This window comes from Liolophura sinensis, chromosome 6 (assembly GCF_032854445.1).
Source record: "Liolophura sinensis isolate JHLJ2023 chromosome 6, CUHK_Ljap_v2, whole genome shotgun sequence".
Lineage (NCBI taxonomy): Eukaryota > Metazoa > Mollusca > Polyplacophora > Chitonida > Chitonidae > Liolophura > Liolophura sinensis.
In genome coordinates this window covers 17060791-17081288 of record NC_088300.1, presented here as the reverse complement: position 1 = coordinate 17081288, position 20498 = coordinate 17060791, and the positions used below count along the sequence as shown (strand labels likewise).

The window sequence follows — 20498 nt, the reverse complement described above, 5'->3', positions numbered from 1 at the left end:
ACCCCACACATTTTTGCAGTATTTTTGCCTCCACATTTTGCACATCCGTGCCTGAATTTGCAGTTACCCCTTCTGCACCCATTGCTATTGGATGCCCAACAGACAGCTACCTCTAACTTTACCCTGATATTGCTATTAGTGACACAGCTGGCAAGCTGACAAGGGTTAGAGGACGTTTGACGGGGAATCATAAACAAGCCTGCGTGAAGAGCAACCCACGACTGGGGTCATTTGCATGGCGAATTTGGAACTGCTTGTTGTACATTCTCCAGCTAAACTCACCAAATCTCTCGGCTGCTGTCCTGATAGTATTCACATATTTGAGCAGCTCTAAAGCCCTATGGGCGGATTTCTCAATCAGGACGCTGGCGTAAATCAAAAATACCGATGTCAATTTGTCAATGGAGTCCACTTGAGCAACAGAAGATTTTGCTTTAATTTCAAGCTGTCCTGAAGCAGACAAGAATACGGCCGGAGAGCCAACAAGCTGAACTGATTCCCTTTCACCCTTCAGCATGAGCCTTAGTTCAACAAACTCACCACGCATGTTTGAGGTAAATTTGAGCCCAAATTGTCACAAAAGCTTACAGTAGGGTTATGTGTAAAATTCCATACGAGAGGAGGATTTATGTGCTGGGCTAAATTTATATTTAACAATTCACCTACCGGCCATGGTAGGTAGCAGTGCTTGGAACAGTCTGTGTTGTTGACAGCCCAGGGGTTGGGGGTGGATGCCCATCCGTCTGCTGGCTGCGAGTACTGGTACTAGCTGCAGCAGCTCCCAGGTCACCTAAAGGAAAGCATGTCTAGTGATAGCACCGGGGCCCAGAGGCCTTGTAGATGACTTCGATCTCCTCTCCACTTTCCCCGATTTGGAACCCTCCACGTTTGTCTCTTGGCATTGCGACAACACACTGAGTCACGTGGGTAACATCTGAATCACAGACCCATGCATTCAACTTCACAGTCAGGCAGGGTCCTCTTAACCGATCATTTCTCTGAAAATACACTAATCTGTTTGTGAAAATCAGGTTAAAGTTAAAGTTGAAATCAGGACTGTGGTTAATGAACTTGCTCTGTACTTCAGCTAGATGGTGAAAGGAAAGGATCTATGTGACACCTCATGGCATAGGGAGACCACTGGACCAAGGGAGGTAACTCTGTCCACCCAAGCTGCACAACCACCTCAAAACTCCATACATCTCCCAAGCCCATGCACCACCACCAAGCCCTCCTATGTAATGATACTATTTATCCTGTATTAATAATAAACTAGTTCAAAGTATTTCTTGATGACCGCTAAATAGTCAGTAACGACACCTTGTTCAATGTTTGTAGAAAATCTTCCTGAAGAGAAAGTTGTCTTGCCTCCATTGGTCAGGAATGTTCATCACCATGATTGGTCTGGTTCTAGTCGGCATTTCCAGTGTCTTCAAAAACAACCAATCCAGTTCCGGGTCAAAGGTCATCCTAGGTAAGGACATGTCATTGACCAGAAGTGGTGAATATATCCAAGCTGACAGAATATCTTAGTGTTGTAGAATACAATAAAAAAGGGAAATTTTTCTGTCAAACTGATTTTTGTCAGCCCTTGTTGATGAATGTGCGTTTTTTTTTAATATTTGGACGGCTGTCGCATAGTCATGGATTGCTCTGATTTTCCCTGAAGCAGGCTTCGTAAAGTTTTGGTAAACAGTTGATTACTAACCTCCCCAACCTGTCCAGTCACTCCTTCACAATGCGTAGGGTCCCAGAGAACCAGTCTGATAAAATCCTGAGCTTTTGATCATCCCAAAGGTAAATATCCATTGACAGATAGAACACAGCCATTTTGGGAACTTGGAATCTGCGGACAGATTGAGCTTGATGAAACGTGGGCGGACATTTACCTTTGGGATGATTGACAGCTCAGAATTTCTTCAATTCCTTTAGCCTCATGCCATGCAAACCATCTTTTTCTGGGAAAGTGAAAAATTTCTGTTTACTGTTTTGTTTGCTGGTTTTCTCAGCATGTAGTAATATGTTCTTTCAGTGGATGCATTGATGTTGCCTTTTTTCAGGTATTGTGCTGATCATTGCCAGCCAGTTAGTCAGCGCCAGTCAGATGGTTATAGAGGAACTTTTCTTAAAGAAACGAGGATCCCACCCATTACAGGTAAGGTGAAGTAACAGTGGTCAACCAGAAGAAAAACACTATGTACAATATTCATGTAGCTGTGTGTTGTGTATTAGTACTGTACACCTTATGGTGATGTTCATAAATTTAATTGGCATAAACAAACTCTCTTAACATTTCCTAATAATATAAAAGGAAGCAATGGTTACAACAAATATGCTTGAGTACAGGCATTAAACAGCAATCAGAGAAATACAGCTTAGGGTACTTGTATCTTACATTAAGGATGACCTTTACAATCCCAGACAAACACCTGTCAGAAGCAGGATGATCAACTTTAAGGGCTGGTTTCAGGAGGCTTACTTAGCTAAGTAAGCCCTTATATACTACCATGGAAATGTATGTTGTAGAGATATAATTTAAAGTGCACTTAGCTAAAGGCAACTTAACACTAAGCAAGCTTAATGAAACCGGCCCCAGGTCTTATTAATTTATGGATGCTGCCATTATTTGAGTAGTTTGTTGCAGATAAGCTGGAGCTTATGCTGTGTATAATTTTAATGGAATTAGCGCACATATTTAAAACAGGAAACAGGCAGTTTGAGTTGTCATTCCTAAAGATTAAAACCAAATTAAAACCAGAAATGGACTTCTGGATATCTGTGTAAGATTGTTATTTCCAAAATTAATATGACTTTATTACCAGTTGCATGAAGATCTGTTTTTCAATAGGAGGTAGTCAGATTTGTGTTTAATTTTACATACATGTAGGCAGATTCGTCATTAGGTTTCTTTACCCTTAAATCATGATGGCCAATACTCTTTTTCCAGATCACATCTTTGTATGGATAGCTGCAAGGCAATATCACAAATACATGTTACTTTGGGTAGCACACTTCACTGAGCAGTACTTCTCAGGAGCTAACAAAACCTCATATTTTTATCTTTAATGATTAGTTAGCTGCATGATGTGCCAAAGTTATTTATTTTAATAAAAGTTGTTGTTCTTCTTTCCTTTTCTTGCTAGTTTTGAAAGGTGTGTTTTATTTGCTTGAGACAGAGGTAAATTTTTAAATGATTGTGAATAGCTAAGGCTTTGTGTATTTGAACTTTTGGAGGCATGTCTGTAACATGTGTGTTAAGCGGTATTGTGGAACTCAGAGGATGTTCAGCTAATCCAGCATCTATTTTCCACAGGTTGTTGGTATGGAAGGGTCTTTTGGCTTCTCAATCATGGCAGTGGTAAGTTTGCTTGCAGCAAATGTTCTGCAAGCCCTTTTGTTTTATACCCTGATGTATAAGATCCTGAGGTCAAACCCTTGCTGCCTTGACTGACGATTTTTGTCCCCCAGTTTTTCAGGTATATGAGGCTATTTGTGGTGCTGTGATTTTCCCCAGGCTGTGTCTGGCATCCTTCGTTCATAACCCTGACCACAAATGCACAGTATTCCAAAACCTTGTAATAGCACAGATAAGTTTAAATTATGTATCAGATAGGTACATGCACTTCTGATTTGAAAACGAAGACTTCATTGTGACATTTGAATGGGAACACCTTTTGTGGGCGTGGTTAATTATTATCCAGCAGAACAATGTTTAAAAGAAAAGACAACAAATAATATAACTCGAGTTATTCAGGAAGAGAAGTGGAAACAGACCGTAGACAGTCAGAAAGAGGATGTTATGTCGCTCGTACCCCATGCACATACCCAGTGTTCGAGTGACGTAAGCATAAACACCTTGGTTCTCTGGTTATCGTGATAACTTGTACCTAATTGACCAAAGTTGGTAACATGGTAGTGCTTTCGATTTTTTTCAATCTGTGCAATTTTGTTAACTTTGAACCGTGATATCTCAGTTATGAAGTATCACAAAGACAAAACTTGTGCTTTTTAAACTTTGTGGTCTATACATTTAGCCTAGTGTTGTCTTTTCTTTATTTAACAGTTATAAGTGAATCATTCAGTCATGCAGCAAAGCTGAAGTTTTGACTTGAGTGTTTCTTTAATTCAATGTTTCAGATTGTTTTACCTGCGATGTACTTCATACCTGGTCCTCAGGTAAACAACAGCTACGAGAACAGTTTAGATGCTATATACCAGATAGGTAACGACTACAAACTGCTCATCTTCTGTCTGCTTTACCTGCTGTCTATAGCCTTCTACAATTATTTTGGATTAGCTGTCACCAAGTCTTTGACAGGTAAGTGATCTTTTGTGTATGGATGACTTATATGATAGGGCTTGTTGAATATCACTTCTCTCGAGCTGACAATCCCTGATGTCCCACCCCACAGCATGCACCATATGTTTTATTATGCCGAAAAAACAATCCTTTTTTCGAGTAGATTCATTTGCCGAATTTGTACGTCGATAAGGGACTATAACCACCATCTGCCTGTTTACTTTACGAACATTTGTGACATAATGGAAAAACTTGAAACTTTAACCTTCTGTGTTTGAAGGTCAGCCAGCAAGCTGTGCACCTCTCTGCCCAGTTGCCTTCTACCACTATTGCTTCCAGTCGTGGTGTAAATGAAATATCTTGAGTACCGCATAAAACACCAATCAAGTATATAAATAAATCAGTAAAGTTTTAACCAGTCTTAAGGAATGGGATGACAATTAAATAGCTGGGCTGGATTACTCATGTAATCTGCAATAAAATTAGAACCATTGTGGACTTCTTCATTTGGTCATAAGTGTAAAAATTTGAAGATGATGAGACTTGATATTGAGTGTGTGTATGTTCCTGGTTTCCTTTATCAGTAGCATTGGTTACATGTATCTCTGAGTATAGTGAGAAGTTATCTATGCTCTGGACGCATGGTTTATGAATGTACCAGACAGCAAATGCAAGATTTGTTTGGTAAAGACCTTGTTTTGTGTTTTCTTCCTACATCAACATTACATTGTTGAAAATGCAAATTATCTGGAGTTACTTGCCCTTGCCTATTTTTACAGCGGTACATAGGACTCTCATTGATGCCTGTCGCACTCTCTTGGTCTGGGTTGCTGATCTTACCATATACTATGCCTTTGGAGGGGTAAGCCCAAAAAATATTTTCTGTTCTGTTAAAATGTTAAAAAATATTCCTGCTTTGTGAGGCAAAGTGGGAGAGGCAAAGTTTATCTTAGTTTTATCTTTAGTACAAAAAATGCATTTAGCAAAACTAACAGAAAAAAAAATATTATAGTTATTATTTAGTGTACGCCATATTCTTTATCTTTTTCAGAGTTTTGGAGAACCATTTGATAAATACTGGGGACTCCTTCAAGGTTGGTGGCTTACTTTCTTATTCAGTAAAGCAAAGTAGACCTAATCTGGTTATTGTCACATCTGCCTTTTCATAATAATATATGGGTGAATATTTTCAGTCATACAGGTATGTACAACGATAAATCCGGCTTAATCTTTTTTGTCGAAAGAGCTTACACAAGCTCTGCAATGTCAGAAATATGTTTCAGAAAGTCCAGCAGACCATATTAAGTGTAATATAATAATACTTGAGTTATGTATGCCATATATCTTTATCATATATATGTAATGGTGTCTCGCTGGTAGGACCATTCTGGTCCATTAAAGGAAAAGACCTCTAAAAATCGAAGTAGGCATCACTAAATAGACAATTTAAAACTATGCATAAATATACTTTCATTTTTTTTTTACATTTTTGTGGAAAGAGGTAATGGCGTTCAAACATTTTAATTCTAAGGTGGGCTTTATGAACCATACTATCAAGAGTTAGGAACTCTGGCATCACCTGAAGTTTCCCAATCTTGATACTTAATGTTGGAATGACTCTTTTTACCCATCAGTAAAAGATTACTGAAATAATGTTCCCAAAAATTCCTTCCTTGTGGTGAACATGAGGAGAAAATGGTGATGTCACGTCAGAGTTCCTAGATGCCATCAGTATGGCTCATAAAGCCCACCATAGTATTCAAATATTTGAATGTCTTCTAAAACTCGTAAAAATAAATGAAAGTATTTTTACGCCTAGTTGTGAGTTGTCTGTACAATGAATCTTTCTTCGTGGTTTAACTCTCTTGTACTTTAAGCATCACCAACAATAAGTGCATGACCGTTGAAGATTGATCTTATGTAGGATGATTTGTTAGGCAGCGGCTTCCAGCAGGCTTTGCTCTGTTTCCTCCAACAAGACGGCTGTGGTAGAGGACAACATAAAATTCACGTCAGAGAAGTAAAAGAACTTTTATATCTAAATTCCAGTGGATGGTTTCTTGTTCCTCTTGGTGGGCACAGCCTTGTATAACCAACTGATTGATCTCTCATGGCTGCCATGCTGCAAACCCAGCCCTGTCCCTCTGGAGGTGCCAGGGTCTCCTGAACACAGTACAGGCCGATATGGGAAGAAACAGATACAAGAGGCCTCAGATGACGAGGTTCAACCAGAGGAGGTTGACGAGCGCACTAGGCTGCTTCATCGAAATCAAAATCTCTCGGCCTTATCATGATATTGATTCAGTATGTTTGGTGCGTCACAATATTTCATGAAGTAGTGTCCGGTCCTTGTGCGGAATCAGAATTTTAAAAAAAAGAAAAAAAGATATTTATGTATATTTTTGTAAGTTATGAAAGTTGAGATTGATTTATATGTTAGCTGTGAAAATCCAGGTAAAGGTGTTTGTCAGCTGTGAAAGTCCAGATAAAGGTGTGTGTCAGCTGTGGAAGTCCAGATAAAGGTGTGTGTCACCTGTTGAGGTTCAGATAGAGATGTATATCACTTGTGGAAGTTCAAATAAAGGTGTGTCACCTGTGGAGGTTCAGATAGAGATGTATGTCAGCGGTAGAAGTTCAGATAAAGGTGTGTGTCAGATATGGAAGTGAAGATAAAGGTGTGAGTCATTTGTGGAAGTCAAGATAAAGGTGTGTGTCAGATATGGAAGTTCAGATAAAGGTGTGTGTCAGTTGTGGAAGTCAAGATAAAGGTGTGTCACCTGTGCAAATCCAGATTAAGGTGTATTTCAGCAGTGGAAGTTCAGATAGAGATGTATGTCACTTGTGAAAGTTCAGATAAAGGTGTGTGTCAGATATGGAAGTGAAGATAAAGGTTTGTGTCAGACATGGAAGTGAAGATAAAGGTGTGTGTCAGATATGGAAGTGAAGATAAAGGTGTGAGTCATTTGTGGAAGTTCAGATAGAGATGTATATCATTTGGGGAAGTTCAAACAGAGTTTTATGTCACTTATGGAAGTTCAGATAAACTCAGCCAGGAGTGGATTTTCAGTTGGGGATGATATGAAAGTTCAGTTTGAGGCATATATGTGAGCTGTGGAAATTCATATCAGTCCAGATATTTGTTAAACACTAAATGTTCCAAGCTGTGGAAGTTCAAATCATAGCTTTTGTTGATCAGCAGTAGGTTTTAATGGAGACACGTCAGAAGTTGTGATGAAAACCTGTCATACGTGAAAGTCTTGGTAGAGGTGCATAGCTCATGGGTTTCACATCAGCAGGTGTATTGTGTATCAGTAATTAACTACTCGGTCTTCATCAAAACCCATTGTCGTGTCAGGATTTATAAATGGACAAAGGAACTGTATCAGCCCATAGCGTATGGATTTTGAGACCTGACTACATCAGTACTTTTTGTATGTATATGATCCAAATACTGTGAAGACTTTGCTATACACGTGTAGTACATGACATGAGGACAATTGTCTGACATCATGGATGAATCTTGTCTGTCTTTTTGTTATAAGGTTCACACATAATTATTAATCATCAGTAGAAAGTCCTGTTACCTGTACTTATTGCCAATTTATATTCAAACAATTCCTTTTTTTTGTTGTTGTTGTTTTTCAATGTCATTATGTTACCATGCTCTGTATAGTGCACTTGATTCAGTACAGTCATTGAGTTAAATGTTGGCATTAATTCCCTTGAAATAAAGAGTTCTTAAATTGATTTGATAGAACATAGAAAACTTCTGACCTGTCTGAAGTTTTAAAAATAGTGGTGGAAATTTGGAGATTTTGATTGTTAAACATGAGAATGATGACCAACAGAAGCATTTTTCTATTCGGAGATCAGTGTTACTGTATTAGTTGATAATTCATCTATTTTCTCCATGTCACCAATTTTCATTTTTTCTAACCTTAAAATGAAATTTAAGACGCACAGGTGTTTTAAGTTGCCACTCAATAATTACATTTAAGAATATGGTATTTGATGCATTTTTACATTGTTCAGGCATGTGACCAAGGAAGTGAGAGGAGGGTGGGGAATTAACACAAAACCAGCTTGAGTTAATGAAGATGAAACATGGCAGCGCATACAGTAGAAGATGACGATGAATGCTTAAATTTAACTCTTTAAATTAACAATTAACTGTCTATACGAGTGTCTTCATCATTCAATCTATCTATACTGATTACCTGTTACTATGGAGATGTAGACAGTTTATTATTTTATGCTGTAATTACCTGGTTTTCTCCACTCGTAAACAGACTGCATGTCAACGGTAATGGCATTAAACACCTTTCAAATAAATAAATATGAAAGTTGCACAACAGAATACCAAAATGTCTTTCATGTTAACATTTTCCATGGTTAAAATGTTGTTTTGTCTCATTTTCAGTTTTCTGTTCAAGCCTCGGTTATTTGGATCAACTGCATTGTTTATTTACAAATACTTTATTTTTGTACATGTTATTAAGCTGGGGAATGTAATTAATGTACGAACCCTATTGTTGAAACAGCTATGTATTAGTCCTTATGTATTAGGCCTGCCACATATACTAATGTCTAGATACTGTGAAAGCATGAATTAGTTTATAGCAGGAGAAAAGGATAAACTCTATACCTTCAACTGATATATTGTCCTGAAGGTCTGCTTTAGTAATTTGTCAAATGTTTATAATCAGTCAAATTATTCTATGCATTATTTTAGTGTAGATTGCCCTCGGACATTCTTCCCAGGTGGAGATGTTAGATATATCAACAGGCTTGTAGGCCTACTTGTACTGTACGTCTCTGTTAATTGGTTGTCATGTCAGTACAGTAAAATGTACACTCGAACATTTTTAAATTACCGGTACAGCCATTAGTCATGTAAATCATATGTTACAGGTAACGGTATAATTAAAAAAAAAAAATTAAACGCTGTGTGCTTTTGAACTTTTATAAAATAAAACAAAACTTTTTCTTTTTATTATTATTGTTCATTGAACTTAAATTAAATCATCTATTCTACCTTTACTGATTAAATTTGAACATTGGTAGGACATCCTGGTAGGCCTATATTATTATCGTATGCGTATGTTATATATTAAACCGTGACCAAATTAAACTGCACAAGGAAAACAGTCTGAAAAAGGCCTCACCTCGTAAAATTTAACTGTTTATGCACTTTATATGTAGATGCAGTTAACTTCTCTACTATTATCAGTCTAAAACTTCACATTTGCTTGTAAGAAGCAGAAGAAAAAAGTGTGCATGTGTAATGATGGAAAGTCACCAATGGTTGCCGATCAATGATAAAGAGTTACCTCCCTTCGGCGGCTCGATTTAGGTTAGTCACGTGGGTATCCATGGTTACGTTACAGATCACTACTTGTTCGATCTGTCAAAATACGACACAGTTTTAACTGTTTTTCACCTTTTTGGGTGTCATTTATCCAGTAGCAATTGACAGAGGTACACCATGGCAAGCAGTCAAGCAGATGGCGAGAAACTAACCAGCAAAAAGCTCTTTATAAACCAGATCGACCAATATCAAGGCAAGAATTTGGCCAAGGTGAGAATGTAACAACAACGCCGTCCATAAACATTTACATAGGCCTAGACAAAGTAGACACTGGTTGATTCATCCATTATTAAAGGGCGAACTGTAAATTAATTCAGCGAGTTAAATGATCTCCCTCCTTTTTAAACATTTTAACATTTGTCTTGTCTACTGACCGAATGAATATCAAAAATATGGAGGTTGAACATTGTTGAATTAGGTGAGCTGCAAAGGTTTTTGACATAAAAGCCTCGGTTTAATTGTGTCTCTTGGATCATGGAACATAATGACATCAACATGACAGGTTCCTTCATCAGACCGTCAACTGTGTCACAAAAACTGCTACACTGATTATTTAAAAGATGAATGATCATGGGCACCTGCAGTGGTGTTGTGGCGTTCTAAAAACAAGACATAAGCGATATACATTTTCTGTACAACATTAGAATGGATGTACGGGAAGAGATGTATACTCTGTTAAAAATGTTTAATGATTTATTTAAGGAAAATCATGAACGATTGTATGAAATAACAAATGATGCCTGTTGATAACAATTTTTGTGAAAATTTAAAGGCTTGCAAGTCACTTTTATATGATTTGTAAACTAACATTTTTTTGTAATTTTACTAGATACCATAAACTATGTCATTTTAACTTTTACTGTATAAAAGTGGAAAGGTAAAAGCTTCATTTGTGTTTAGACCAAGTGTGTCATTTTACCATTGTACTCCATTGTGTAAAGTCAAATGCTTTTTTGTGTGTGTTTTCTGCACAGTACTTGTCCAGCTGTGTTGTTGGAGCATCACTGGAAGAGGCTGAGGAAGAGGAAGATGCAAAGTCAGTGGACAGTTCATTTGTGCCTGGATCTAAAGAGGGATGCTATGAGATTGTGGGAACAGTTAAAGATAAAGACCAACAGAAACCCAGCTTTGTTAAAGAGTTAATTCAGGTAACAAATCAGTTTTGAAGAAACTATTGCTCTCACATTGACTTTGAGGAAGTGAGCAATCATTACCTATTGTGCATGTGTGCATTGTACATAAATTGTTGACAGGTGACGGGGAACTCACAAAACTCCTTTCTGCCTGTAACAAAGCGGTTCAGAGTTATGAACTCTCTTATTCTTTCCTTCATTGTATCACAATTATCTGTGTATGTGCGCTTATAAAAGACTTATCGATACACAAGGCAATGCCATGTTACAGAGGAAAACGACGTGTTCTATATTGTGGGTTGGACCATTTTTGTGTATCTTGTCCTCGAGTCTCCCACCAGAAGATGAAAGCATCATTCTTACCTCTTGAGCACTAATGCAGTAGTGTAAATGAATAGTTGATCTTCAGTAATTAATTACATTTCCTTCAGAAATTTAAGAATTTAATTTTAAATTTTGTGGTAATGCATTTGGCATGTTTGAATCCAACTCCTCATCAAGAGGTTTGTCAAGTGGCTGGTTTTTCCCTTGGCTCAGCCTGATTTTGTTTTCTCATAAACCTCATATCCATCATATAATGGAAATCTTAGCAGCTAAACAAACTAAATAAATAAATATATTGTTTGATAAGACAGAAATTTTCTTTCTGTTCCAGTATGAAAATAAAGACCAATTGTATGAGCAGCTTGTGGAGTGTGATGTCATTGTGTATGATATAACTGAGGACCCAGATCAGATTGATGAGGCGGTTTGGGCTGTCTCAGGTGAGATATGAAAGTTGAGGTAGTATGTGTAGTATTACATGAATGAGGTTTTCTTTAAGCGTCATATACATGGTTCAGCAAATCTGCAAAAGAATTTATCTCTGTTTGTTTGGGAAACTGTTTAATCCTTTTTTTAATTGTTACCAATCTGTTTTCTTAGAATAAATACACACTGTAAGCAGGTATCCAGTCACATGTAAGTTTGTATTATTGTGCCGGTATTGATTATTATGCTGATCATTGCTTTTATTGTAACAAAATAATTAAAAATTTCAATCAATTCCATAACAATACATGTAAAATTTTTTTGTCTTCATGTGGAAATTAGGTGTGATTAGTTTTTGCCTTTCTGTGTTTAGAACTTCATTCTGATCTGGAAAGAATTGAGAAACCCAAGATGTTTATCCTGGTATCTACAGCTATGACTTGGGCTAAAAGTAAACCATTAGATCCGGTGAGTCTTTTTTTCTTCCCCAGATGTTTTTCATCAGTCAGTACATATACAAACCTGACAGCTAAAGTGTTCAGATTTTATGGGTTATGCATATATAACATTGGATACATGTATAAAGATTACTTTGTAAAGTGTGATATTGACCTTGTCAAAGAATTCTGATGGTATTTATTACTATCAAAATTTTTGTGGGGCAGTGCATATTATTATTAATTAAAATCTTTGAAACTCCTTTTGTCCTGTCTATAAACTTAAGATCCTTTTTTTTGTGTTTAAACAGGAAGATCCAGAGATTCCCTTCACTGAAGATGATTATCGTCGTAGGAAGCCCCATCCAAACTTCAAAGAACACATAAGTGCTGAAAAAACAGTTATCAAACTTGGAAAAACTGTAAGATATATGATAATACATTATGGATATGGCACTGTTTTTATGTGATAATACAGAAAAGAATATTGCAGTTGTTACATCTATATCTGATTGACGTGTCCATCTGTGCCAAAATTACTTGAAAGCAAGATATACGTTTGCAATTACCCAGGAATAAATGGTATTTCCCATACACATATGTTTATGAAATGTTTTTGTTTTGTGTTAATAGAACAAGGCCAAGCTGGTAACATATGTGGTGTGCTCTGGACTCACCTATGGTGCAGGAGAAAACATCTTCCATTATCTCTTCAAGGTAAACCAAAGAGGTTTATTTTTTATAAGAGTTCACCCTTTAAATAAGATTTATTTGGCAAAAAATTATTATCTGTTTAGATGATGTAAAATGCATAATATGCACAGTGATAAAAAGTAAAGAGATTATTTATAGAAAAGGAATGTTTAGATTAATTTATTTGTCACGTGGAAAATACATGTTGATAGGTTTCTGAACTATTCAATAATCAGTGACTCATTCGATTCCTTGTCTTTTTCAGGCGGCATGGCACAATGCCCCAGAGCTTCAGTGTTTTGGAGATGGATTTAATGTCGTGCCAACCATCCACATTAGGGACTTGGCAGCGTGAGTTTATAAATTTCTTAACATCTTAAATGTTACAGTTGTGAATATAAAATATGAGGGAAGGACATGGGATATGGTTTAATAAATCTAATAGCCAACATTTATTACATATACCAGTTTGCTTTTTTATTTCATTTTGTTTGGTTTGTGTTTTTGTGTGTAGTGTTGGTTTGGATGGGGCATAATTTTGGGGGGTATTATTAAGGATTTCATTTTATGGAATTTATACATCACACAATAAGGTTGTTATATTTGATTAAATATGTTAAATTCTGTTTCTTTCTTTCTTTTGTCAGTGTTGTACAGAATATTGCAGATAGTCGGCCTAAAGTTCGATACTTGGTGGCAAAGGATGATGCTAACAATACCCTTGAAGAAATTGTAAAGGTAACAATGTTGTTTCAATGCATTGTATGTAAAGCTAAATGAAAACGTCTGACATGTGACAGCTGTAGTAAGATGGACAAGGTACATAACGTAGACTTTGCTTAAATCATATGCAGTGTAGTGTGTACTGGAAATACAATGCTATCTTATATGGATAGTTCTCTATCTTTTATAATATTTCTGTTCACAGGCTGTCAGTGGAACACTGGGTACAGGGAAGATTAAACAGATCACCAAAGAAGAGGCTCTTCTTTGTAAAGATATTGAGGTATGGTAATCATGATCATATACCAGTATTCATTTTATAGCATGTTTTCTGTATTATTTGTTTGTTTTTTTTTTGTACAGAAGTATTTCACAGATGTATATTGTATATGTTCACAAATAAATTTAATTTCTATCTTTAAATTATAAGGTACTCAGGTGATAAATGATTTCAAAGCTGTTTTCTCTCCTTTGTGTTCAGCAAGCAGATTTTGACATGTTGCTGGTGGACCTGCGCATGGACGCTGTCAACGTGAAAGAGAACATGAGGATACAGTGGGCGTCTGAGGCTGGTCTTGTGGAGAACATCACTGAAATCGTCAAGGAGTATAAAGCTACCAGAAGTTTACTGGTCAGTGCTCACAAACATGTTCTTCATTTATATCTTATTTACTAAGGGTAATTTCATCACTTTGCTCATCCTGGCATCCTCTCTTAAAGGACTGATTTAGAACTAACTGTTCATTTTTTGGATAATGCTAAATATGATTGACTTCATGTTTTACCTTTCCAGTATTTCTAGAAATAAAGTCTAAACTAGTTAAATTGAGAGGAAAATTATATTAGGTGCCTATTAGTACAGAACAGTTTCTTGAAACTGATGGGTTAAAATGGACGTGTACTGTATATGCTTGTATATATTTTAAGGTGTTTGAGTAATCTAGATTGTAACAAAAGGGGTCATTTATTGTAAGACTTGTGTGTTACATCGATGATCAATCTGAAATGCAAAGCATTACGTTTTAAGCTGTAAAACAGCATGCAGAAGTATGGATAAAGCCATCATCCATAATTTATACCTCCACACTTTATTTATATTATGTTAAATGACCTAAAATGTTGCCCATATATCAGTTGCATGACTTTGCCCAAGAGTTCTACTAATTTCTGCTAAGTTCTACTGATCTTAAAAACATCTTTTTAGGTTGGTAAAGTAGGATGATATCCCAGTGGAAAAATCTTAAGTTTCAGCAACAAAAGTAACATTTTGTGACATTTACAATGTATTTGCCTCTAAAAATACAATTTATAGACCATATTAAATATTCATTCATTTACATGTACATGGTATAGTATGTGGACTATTATGTTGTATCAGTGAGGAAAAACATTGTTATTCTCTTGTTTGCAGCCTCTGAGAGCATGTATACTAGGCCCACCTGCCTCTGGGAAGTCCACTGTGGCCAAACAACTGTGTGACCATTACAAACTTCACCATATCCATCTCAAAGATGTCATCACAGAGGCAATGGAGAAACTGGTCAGTCACTTAGCTCAGCAGACTTAAGAATTTAACTTCTTTCTGAAGAAATATTTCAGCTTCGTCTTACACAACAAATTGGTTTCTGGTTGTATGTTATCAGCCAATTCAGTTCTAAATGTGAGTATGTAAAAAGTCTTCACGTGCATAAACACATTTTTGGTGTAGCCGGTGAAACCATGCACCATGTGTGGCATTATGACATGTACATTGATTGACAGATTCACAATAAAGCATGTGCTCCTCTTGCCTAAAAGAGCCAATCAGTTTTTGTTGCCATTATGATGGGTGTAGCCATTATGATGAAAAGGTTTTATAGTTAAAGAAATTAATTCATATCAGATCATCTATTTTATATATTCGTGTCATTGTTGGGTTTAACATTCTACTTTAGCAGATTTTACTTCTATGATTATTGATGGTAATTCAGGCAAACTCTGTGGAGACCAGACAAACCCACAATGCATGGCAACCCTCCCGATGTAAGCTACAGCAAAGAGAGCTGGAGGTGGATTTTATACATGCAACCTCTCGAGTTGAGGGAAGATCAAATACAGCAAAGCCGTAACCAAAAGGGCTCGGCAGATTTACATGTTTCACCTGTACACAGCATGCTTATATTTTACCAGTGATTGTTCTGTGCTATAGTAACAAAATTCATTTGAATCAGATCAAATCATTCTTGTGTGTACCAATCTTAGAAGTGCATGATAATTAACAGTTAACAATCTGCTATACAGGAAATTTTAGCAAACCGTGCTGATGAGGAAGACACGGAAGAAGAAGATGACGGAAAAGCTCAGGAGGCGCAGGAGTTGTTAGAGCAGATCAATGAGGACAAAGATCCTAATACTGGACGGATCGATGATGTCCATGTCATTCGCTTCCTAAATGAGAAACTTCACTCCATGCCTTGTCAGAACCAAGGCTTTATCCTGGATGGTTTCCCAAAAACCATAGCACAGGCCAAAGAGCTCTTCTCTAGTAAGTCTCATGTATAATAGCAAATGCCCTTCTTGTTGACCACTCCATGGGGTGCATTTTGTACTGCTTTAATATGTTTCATGGTACCGGACATAATCATTAAGGACACATAATTATCATCTCACTCATAATCATCAGGACACAATAATTATTAGTGCACACCTAATGATCATTGCACAAATAAATATCGCAATCGCATCACGTTATTTGTGCTTGTCTGATAAAGTCAGTTATTATTAGACAGGTACGGTACATGTTTCATGCAACATTCAAGAGTATGACATCGCACTGGAAAAATATAAGTTTAAGCACCAAAAGTAATATTTTTATGATTGTATTTGCCTCCAAAAAATGACTTTTGTGGACGAATTTTAGGGCTGATATAGTATTTCACACATCAGACATATAACATTGCTGTTTTCAGAGGAAGAAGAGGATGAGGTGGAGGACACCAGCAAGGAAGGTAACTATGACAAGGCCATTATGCCTGAGGTGGTAGTGTCATTTGAGGCTTCAGACGAGTTCCTGAGGCAGAGGGTGATGAACCTGCCTGAGAGCACAGTGGCAGGGACTCACAACACAGAGGAGGGGCTGACACGTCGGCTAGCTGAGTTCAGGGCCTGTAACCCTGATGACGAGACTGTCCTTATCTACTTTGATGAGCTTGAGATACACCCGGACAAGATAGGTGAGTTATTACTAAATTTACCTGATATTTCATAAAGGCATCCAAGTAAGGAACTCTTAGTTAACAGATGAATTTTAGATATGCACGTTATAAGCACTGTTGAAATCCAGGCTGGTACTGGAATCTGGCACTGTTTGACCAATTGTATCTTCCTATCAGTACTAATTGGCAATATATACAATATTAATCTAACTGCCATTGAGCTAAGGAACATAAAAGGTTTTTTCTTGTGCATGGTTAATTAATTAACAATAAATTTTTGGTATCCATATAAAAGAGTCAGTATTGTCTCAAACAGGTATGCTTTCTTCACACCAACAAGGCTAATCATCTACTCCCAATTTTCTTTCCTAGATATTTCCCAGGACAGCTCCCCAATGATGAGGGATACTGTGGAGAAGGTAAAGAAGATGCTGGGACAACCCAGGAACTATGGTGAGTACGTCACAAATAAGAGTTGTCCTGTCATGACGCTAGACAGAGTGCAAAGCAAGAGAAGTCCACATTTTTATTATTTTTTGCAACATAAATATTGAATATCACGCCGCAATTTCCACTTTTGGTAAAGGTGAGTGGTTCGAGTACATAGAGATAGGTCTCATTTTCAGTACAGTAGCAAACTATGAAAATAGTGTTTGTGCTAAATTTTGTGAATACTCGGATACTGCTTACTACAAATCAGTAGCCTGAATATGGAAGTTTTAACATCAGGTGGTATATAGAATATATATAAAACTAATCAAACAGGACTAGATTAATCTTCTCAGTTGTGTTCCTATGTGGATTTTGATGTCAAATAAATATTCTAAACATAATTATATTGTGTGTGTATTTTGGCTTAAACAGGATATACTGCTGCATAATGCCAGCAAGTAACCTTATCATGCTGTGAAGCAATAATTTTTTTTGTACTGGAATGTCATTGGTGAAAACTGCATATTGCATTGTGGGAGAAACAACTCATGTTCAAATTGATGTAGCCTGAGCGAGTGTTGTTTTCTGTGTTGTAGGGTTAACCCAGGAGGAAAGGGAGGAGCAGCGCAGGCTAGAGGAGGAGGCCCGGTTAAAGAAGGAGGCTGAGGAGAAGGCAGAGCGTGAGCGTAAAGAGGCTGAAGAGGCTCAGGAGACTAAGAGGAAACAGGAGGAATGGGTTAGCGTCGCTGTCATTGTGGTAGCCAATGTGTTAAACCTTGGGACAATGACAAAGTGTCTTTTTAGTTTCAATTTTATGCACACAGCATGTTGGCAAGTCTTGTCCAGGGTCAAAACATTCAATCCAATTTCCAGGATTTACACAAGTTTATTTATTTCATCATTGTTTAACATGATAATCAGGAATTGGTAACTTATGTAATGGCAGTCAGTTTTATGGAGGAAACTGGAGTGTGGTGAACTGCTAATATTTAACAAATTATCAGTGAACTTTCCCATTTGTGACCTATACAGGTATGCACACCAGTTAGGTGCAAGACATCTGGTCTTCAACATTAGACTGTACAATGTCTGTCCTAGTGTTGTTGACTGCTTATTGTTAGCAAGACCCCCCACACACAGTGGGAGTTGGAAAGGGTTTACGCACCTAAATTCTTCAACCTTTTCCATGGCCTCTGCAAGCAATATTTTGAAACATTCTGAAAGAGCGATGGGGTGTAGAGAACTGATTTGCTCAGTTTTATGAAGCTTGCATCTTTAATGACAAATGCATCATTTTGATAATAATTGTATGCTTAAAGTGCTTTAGTGGTTGAAAAGGTTGAAGATTTGAAGTAAGCAGCATAGCTACCATGTTGCCTGGAAGTCTGTGGAATTGTTGTAATAGGAGATTTTTGTCACTTCAGGCACTGATCGTTGTTGTTGCATTTCAGACTGCACGCCTGGATGAGGTAAGAAGGGAGGAGTATGAGTTGCTGGAGGCTCAGTCCATTCCTCTGAGAAATTACCTGATGAAACACGTCATGCCCACCCTGACCCAGGGCCTGATAGACTGCTCCAAAACACGACCAACAGACCCCATTGATTATCTGGTTAGTACCTCAAGCTGCACTTCACACGATATCACTGTAGCTAATTAGTTATTATGACAAAATTTGGCATCCCCTTTAATAGCTTAATGTGCTTGGGTTTTCAAGATGAGCCTTTTGTACAAATAAATTGGGTGTAGGCCATTTGTCTTGTCTGTAACTAAATTGCTGTTGTGCACTGGTTTAATATGGTAGATGATGATAGGATATAAATTGCTACATGTGCATAATTTGACTTAAAAAAAATGGTACAAAGCTCATATGTGGGAAGTTTTCCCATTCTTAATTGGCACTGTTGCCAAGGATACAAAATCTTTTTTAGTCAGAGCTGGATGCAGTTATATAAATGCAGTTTGTAAAATGTAGTACATCCTGTTCCACATAACAAATCTGGTCATCTTTATATTCCCCAGGCTGAGTTCTTGTTCCAGAACAACCCACAGATAGACTAAGATGCTTCGTCAACATCGTCTCGTCATTGTTACATACAGTCCAGTCTTCAGGGTTTGAACAGAATCTACATTTTCAGTTTATAATGGGCTGTGATATACCAAATGCAGGCAAATTGTTTGCTAGGAAGAATGTTTCTGTTTCATCTAGCTGTTGTTAGTACACATGATTGACTTTCCCGTTGTAAATATTTGTATATTACAGAATAAATTTTCGTATTTGTTTTAAATCGTACCCAAGGACTTTGTATTCTTATCTGTGACATACTGTAGTAGTGTCTACCTGGGTCGGACTTCTGACCAAAGCTGCTAGATTTGTCTCCCCTGGTGATGTTGCTTCTCAGTAGCTTTGTTATTGTACAAAGAATTCTTCATAGATCTCTCCACACATTCAATTGATCTCCAAAACGATTACCTTTAAGCAAGGTCAAAGCACATGTCCACATGAAAGTACCTAGATTACCAAGTGCTTGAGCAAATGTTGGTTGGTTGGCTATTTGGGGTATGATGGAGTATCAATGTATTTTTGGTTGTAAGAAAAATGTGTTCTGACCACTTGATGGTCTCATTGCTCCATCTTTATAGTGTGGTATCACTGAAGACTTCTTAAGATACCTGTGCCTAATTTCACAAAGTGCATTTAACTACCATGACAAGGTATGTTCGAGAAATATGATGTGCACTTAGCTATTAAGGGCTACTTAACACTATTAAATAAAGTACTCTTTATGCAACCGGTTCTGGAACGTTCTCAACATTTAACAAGACACTTTCTGGGAAAAGAAAATGTATTATTTTTATTACACAAGGGTTTCAGAACTTTAATTAGGAAGTCTCAGAATGGTGATGATGAGAAACTGCTTATGCCGTCCTGATGTCTTCATTTTTGGTGGGAGGGAGAAGGGGCAGCAAATGCTATTATTGTATAGCATTTTTATTGTATTATAAATGCTATCATTCTAACGAAGTACCTCCCACAATTAAATCCTATAAAATAATGCACATGCTGTGATGCTGCTGTTCCGCATTTTTCACACAAAGGGGTAAGGGGCTCATTACATAAAAGGCTCTGCTCTGGCTCTACCCAAGTAATGACCAAATACACCTGTTGGGCATAGGCAAATACTGCTGCACACACTATTATGAGAGTTCCCGTTAAAGATGTTTATAGGGTACAATAAAGTTGATTTATCAAATATACAGGCATTCCTTTCCAGACCATTACAATCCAGGTAACATAGGATGTAGCATTTTACATTAATATATTCAGACAGAGTAAGTTAATAGAATTTCACACACTACACACTATGAAAAAGTCCTCAAAACTGCCTCCTTCACAACACTGACACACTAATGCAAAAAATATCGCCACTAACAATAGTGTTTATTTTAAAACTGATTTTTAGCAAGTC

At 37.1% G+C, this 20498-nt stretch overlaps 2 protein-coding genes across 2 annotated transcripts; both read left to right on the top strand.

The window, feature by feature from the left end:
- The first annotated feature begins 993 nt into the window (after positions 1 to 993).
- On the top strand, positions 994 to 6667 carry LOC135467877 (solute carrier family 35 member F6-like). The gene is made up of 8 exons (XM_064745783.1): positions 994 to 1154; positions 1339 to 1474; positions 2061 to 2155; positions 3314 to 3358; positions 4138 to 4318; positions 5080 to 5162; positions 5352 to 5394; positions 6350 to 6667. The coding sequence occupies exons 1-8, from the start codon at positions 1092 to 1094 to the stop codon at positions 6592 to 6594; spliced, it is 891 nt and encodes a 296-aa protein (XP_064601853.1). The 5' UTR covers positions 994 to 1091; the 3' UTR covers positions 6595 to 6667.
- Positions 6668 to 6831: 164 nt separating this feature from the next.
- LOC135467876 (adenylate kinase 7-like) lies at positions 6832 to 19301 on the top strand. The gene is made up of 18 exons (XM_064745782.1): positions 6832 to 6944; positions 7038 to 9878; positions 10643 to 10816; positions 11457 to 11565; positions 11925 to 12019; positions 12300 to 12410; positions 12622 to 12705; positions 12947 to 13032; positions 13329 to 13419; positions 13610 to 13687; positions 13886 to 14035; positions 14816 to 14944; positions 15685 to 15928; positions 16353 to 16616; positions 16971 to 17051; positions 17627 to 17766; positions 18482 to 18640; positions 19051 to 19301. Exons 2-18 carry the CDS (start codon positions 9786 to 9788, stop codon positions 19087 to 19089), a joined length of 2127 nt encoding a protein of 708 aa, XP_064601852.1. The 5' UTR covers positions 6832 to 6944; positions 7038 to 9785; the 3' UTR covers positions 19090 to 19301.
- Positions 19302 to 20498: the final 1197 nt, after the last annotated feature.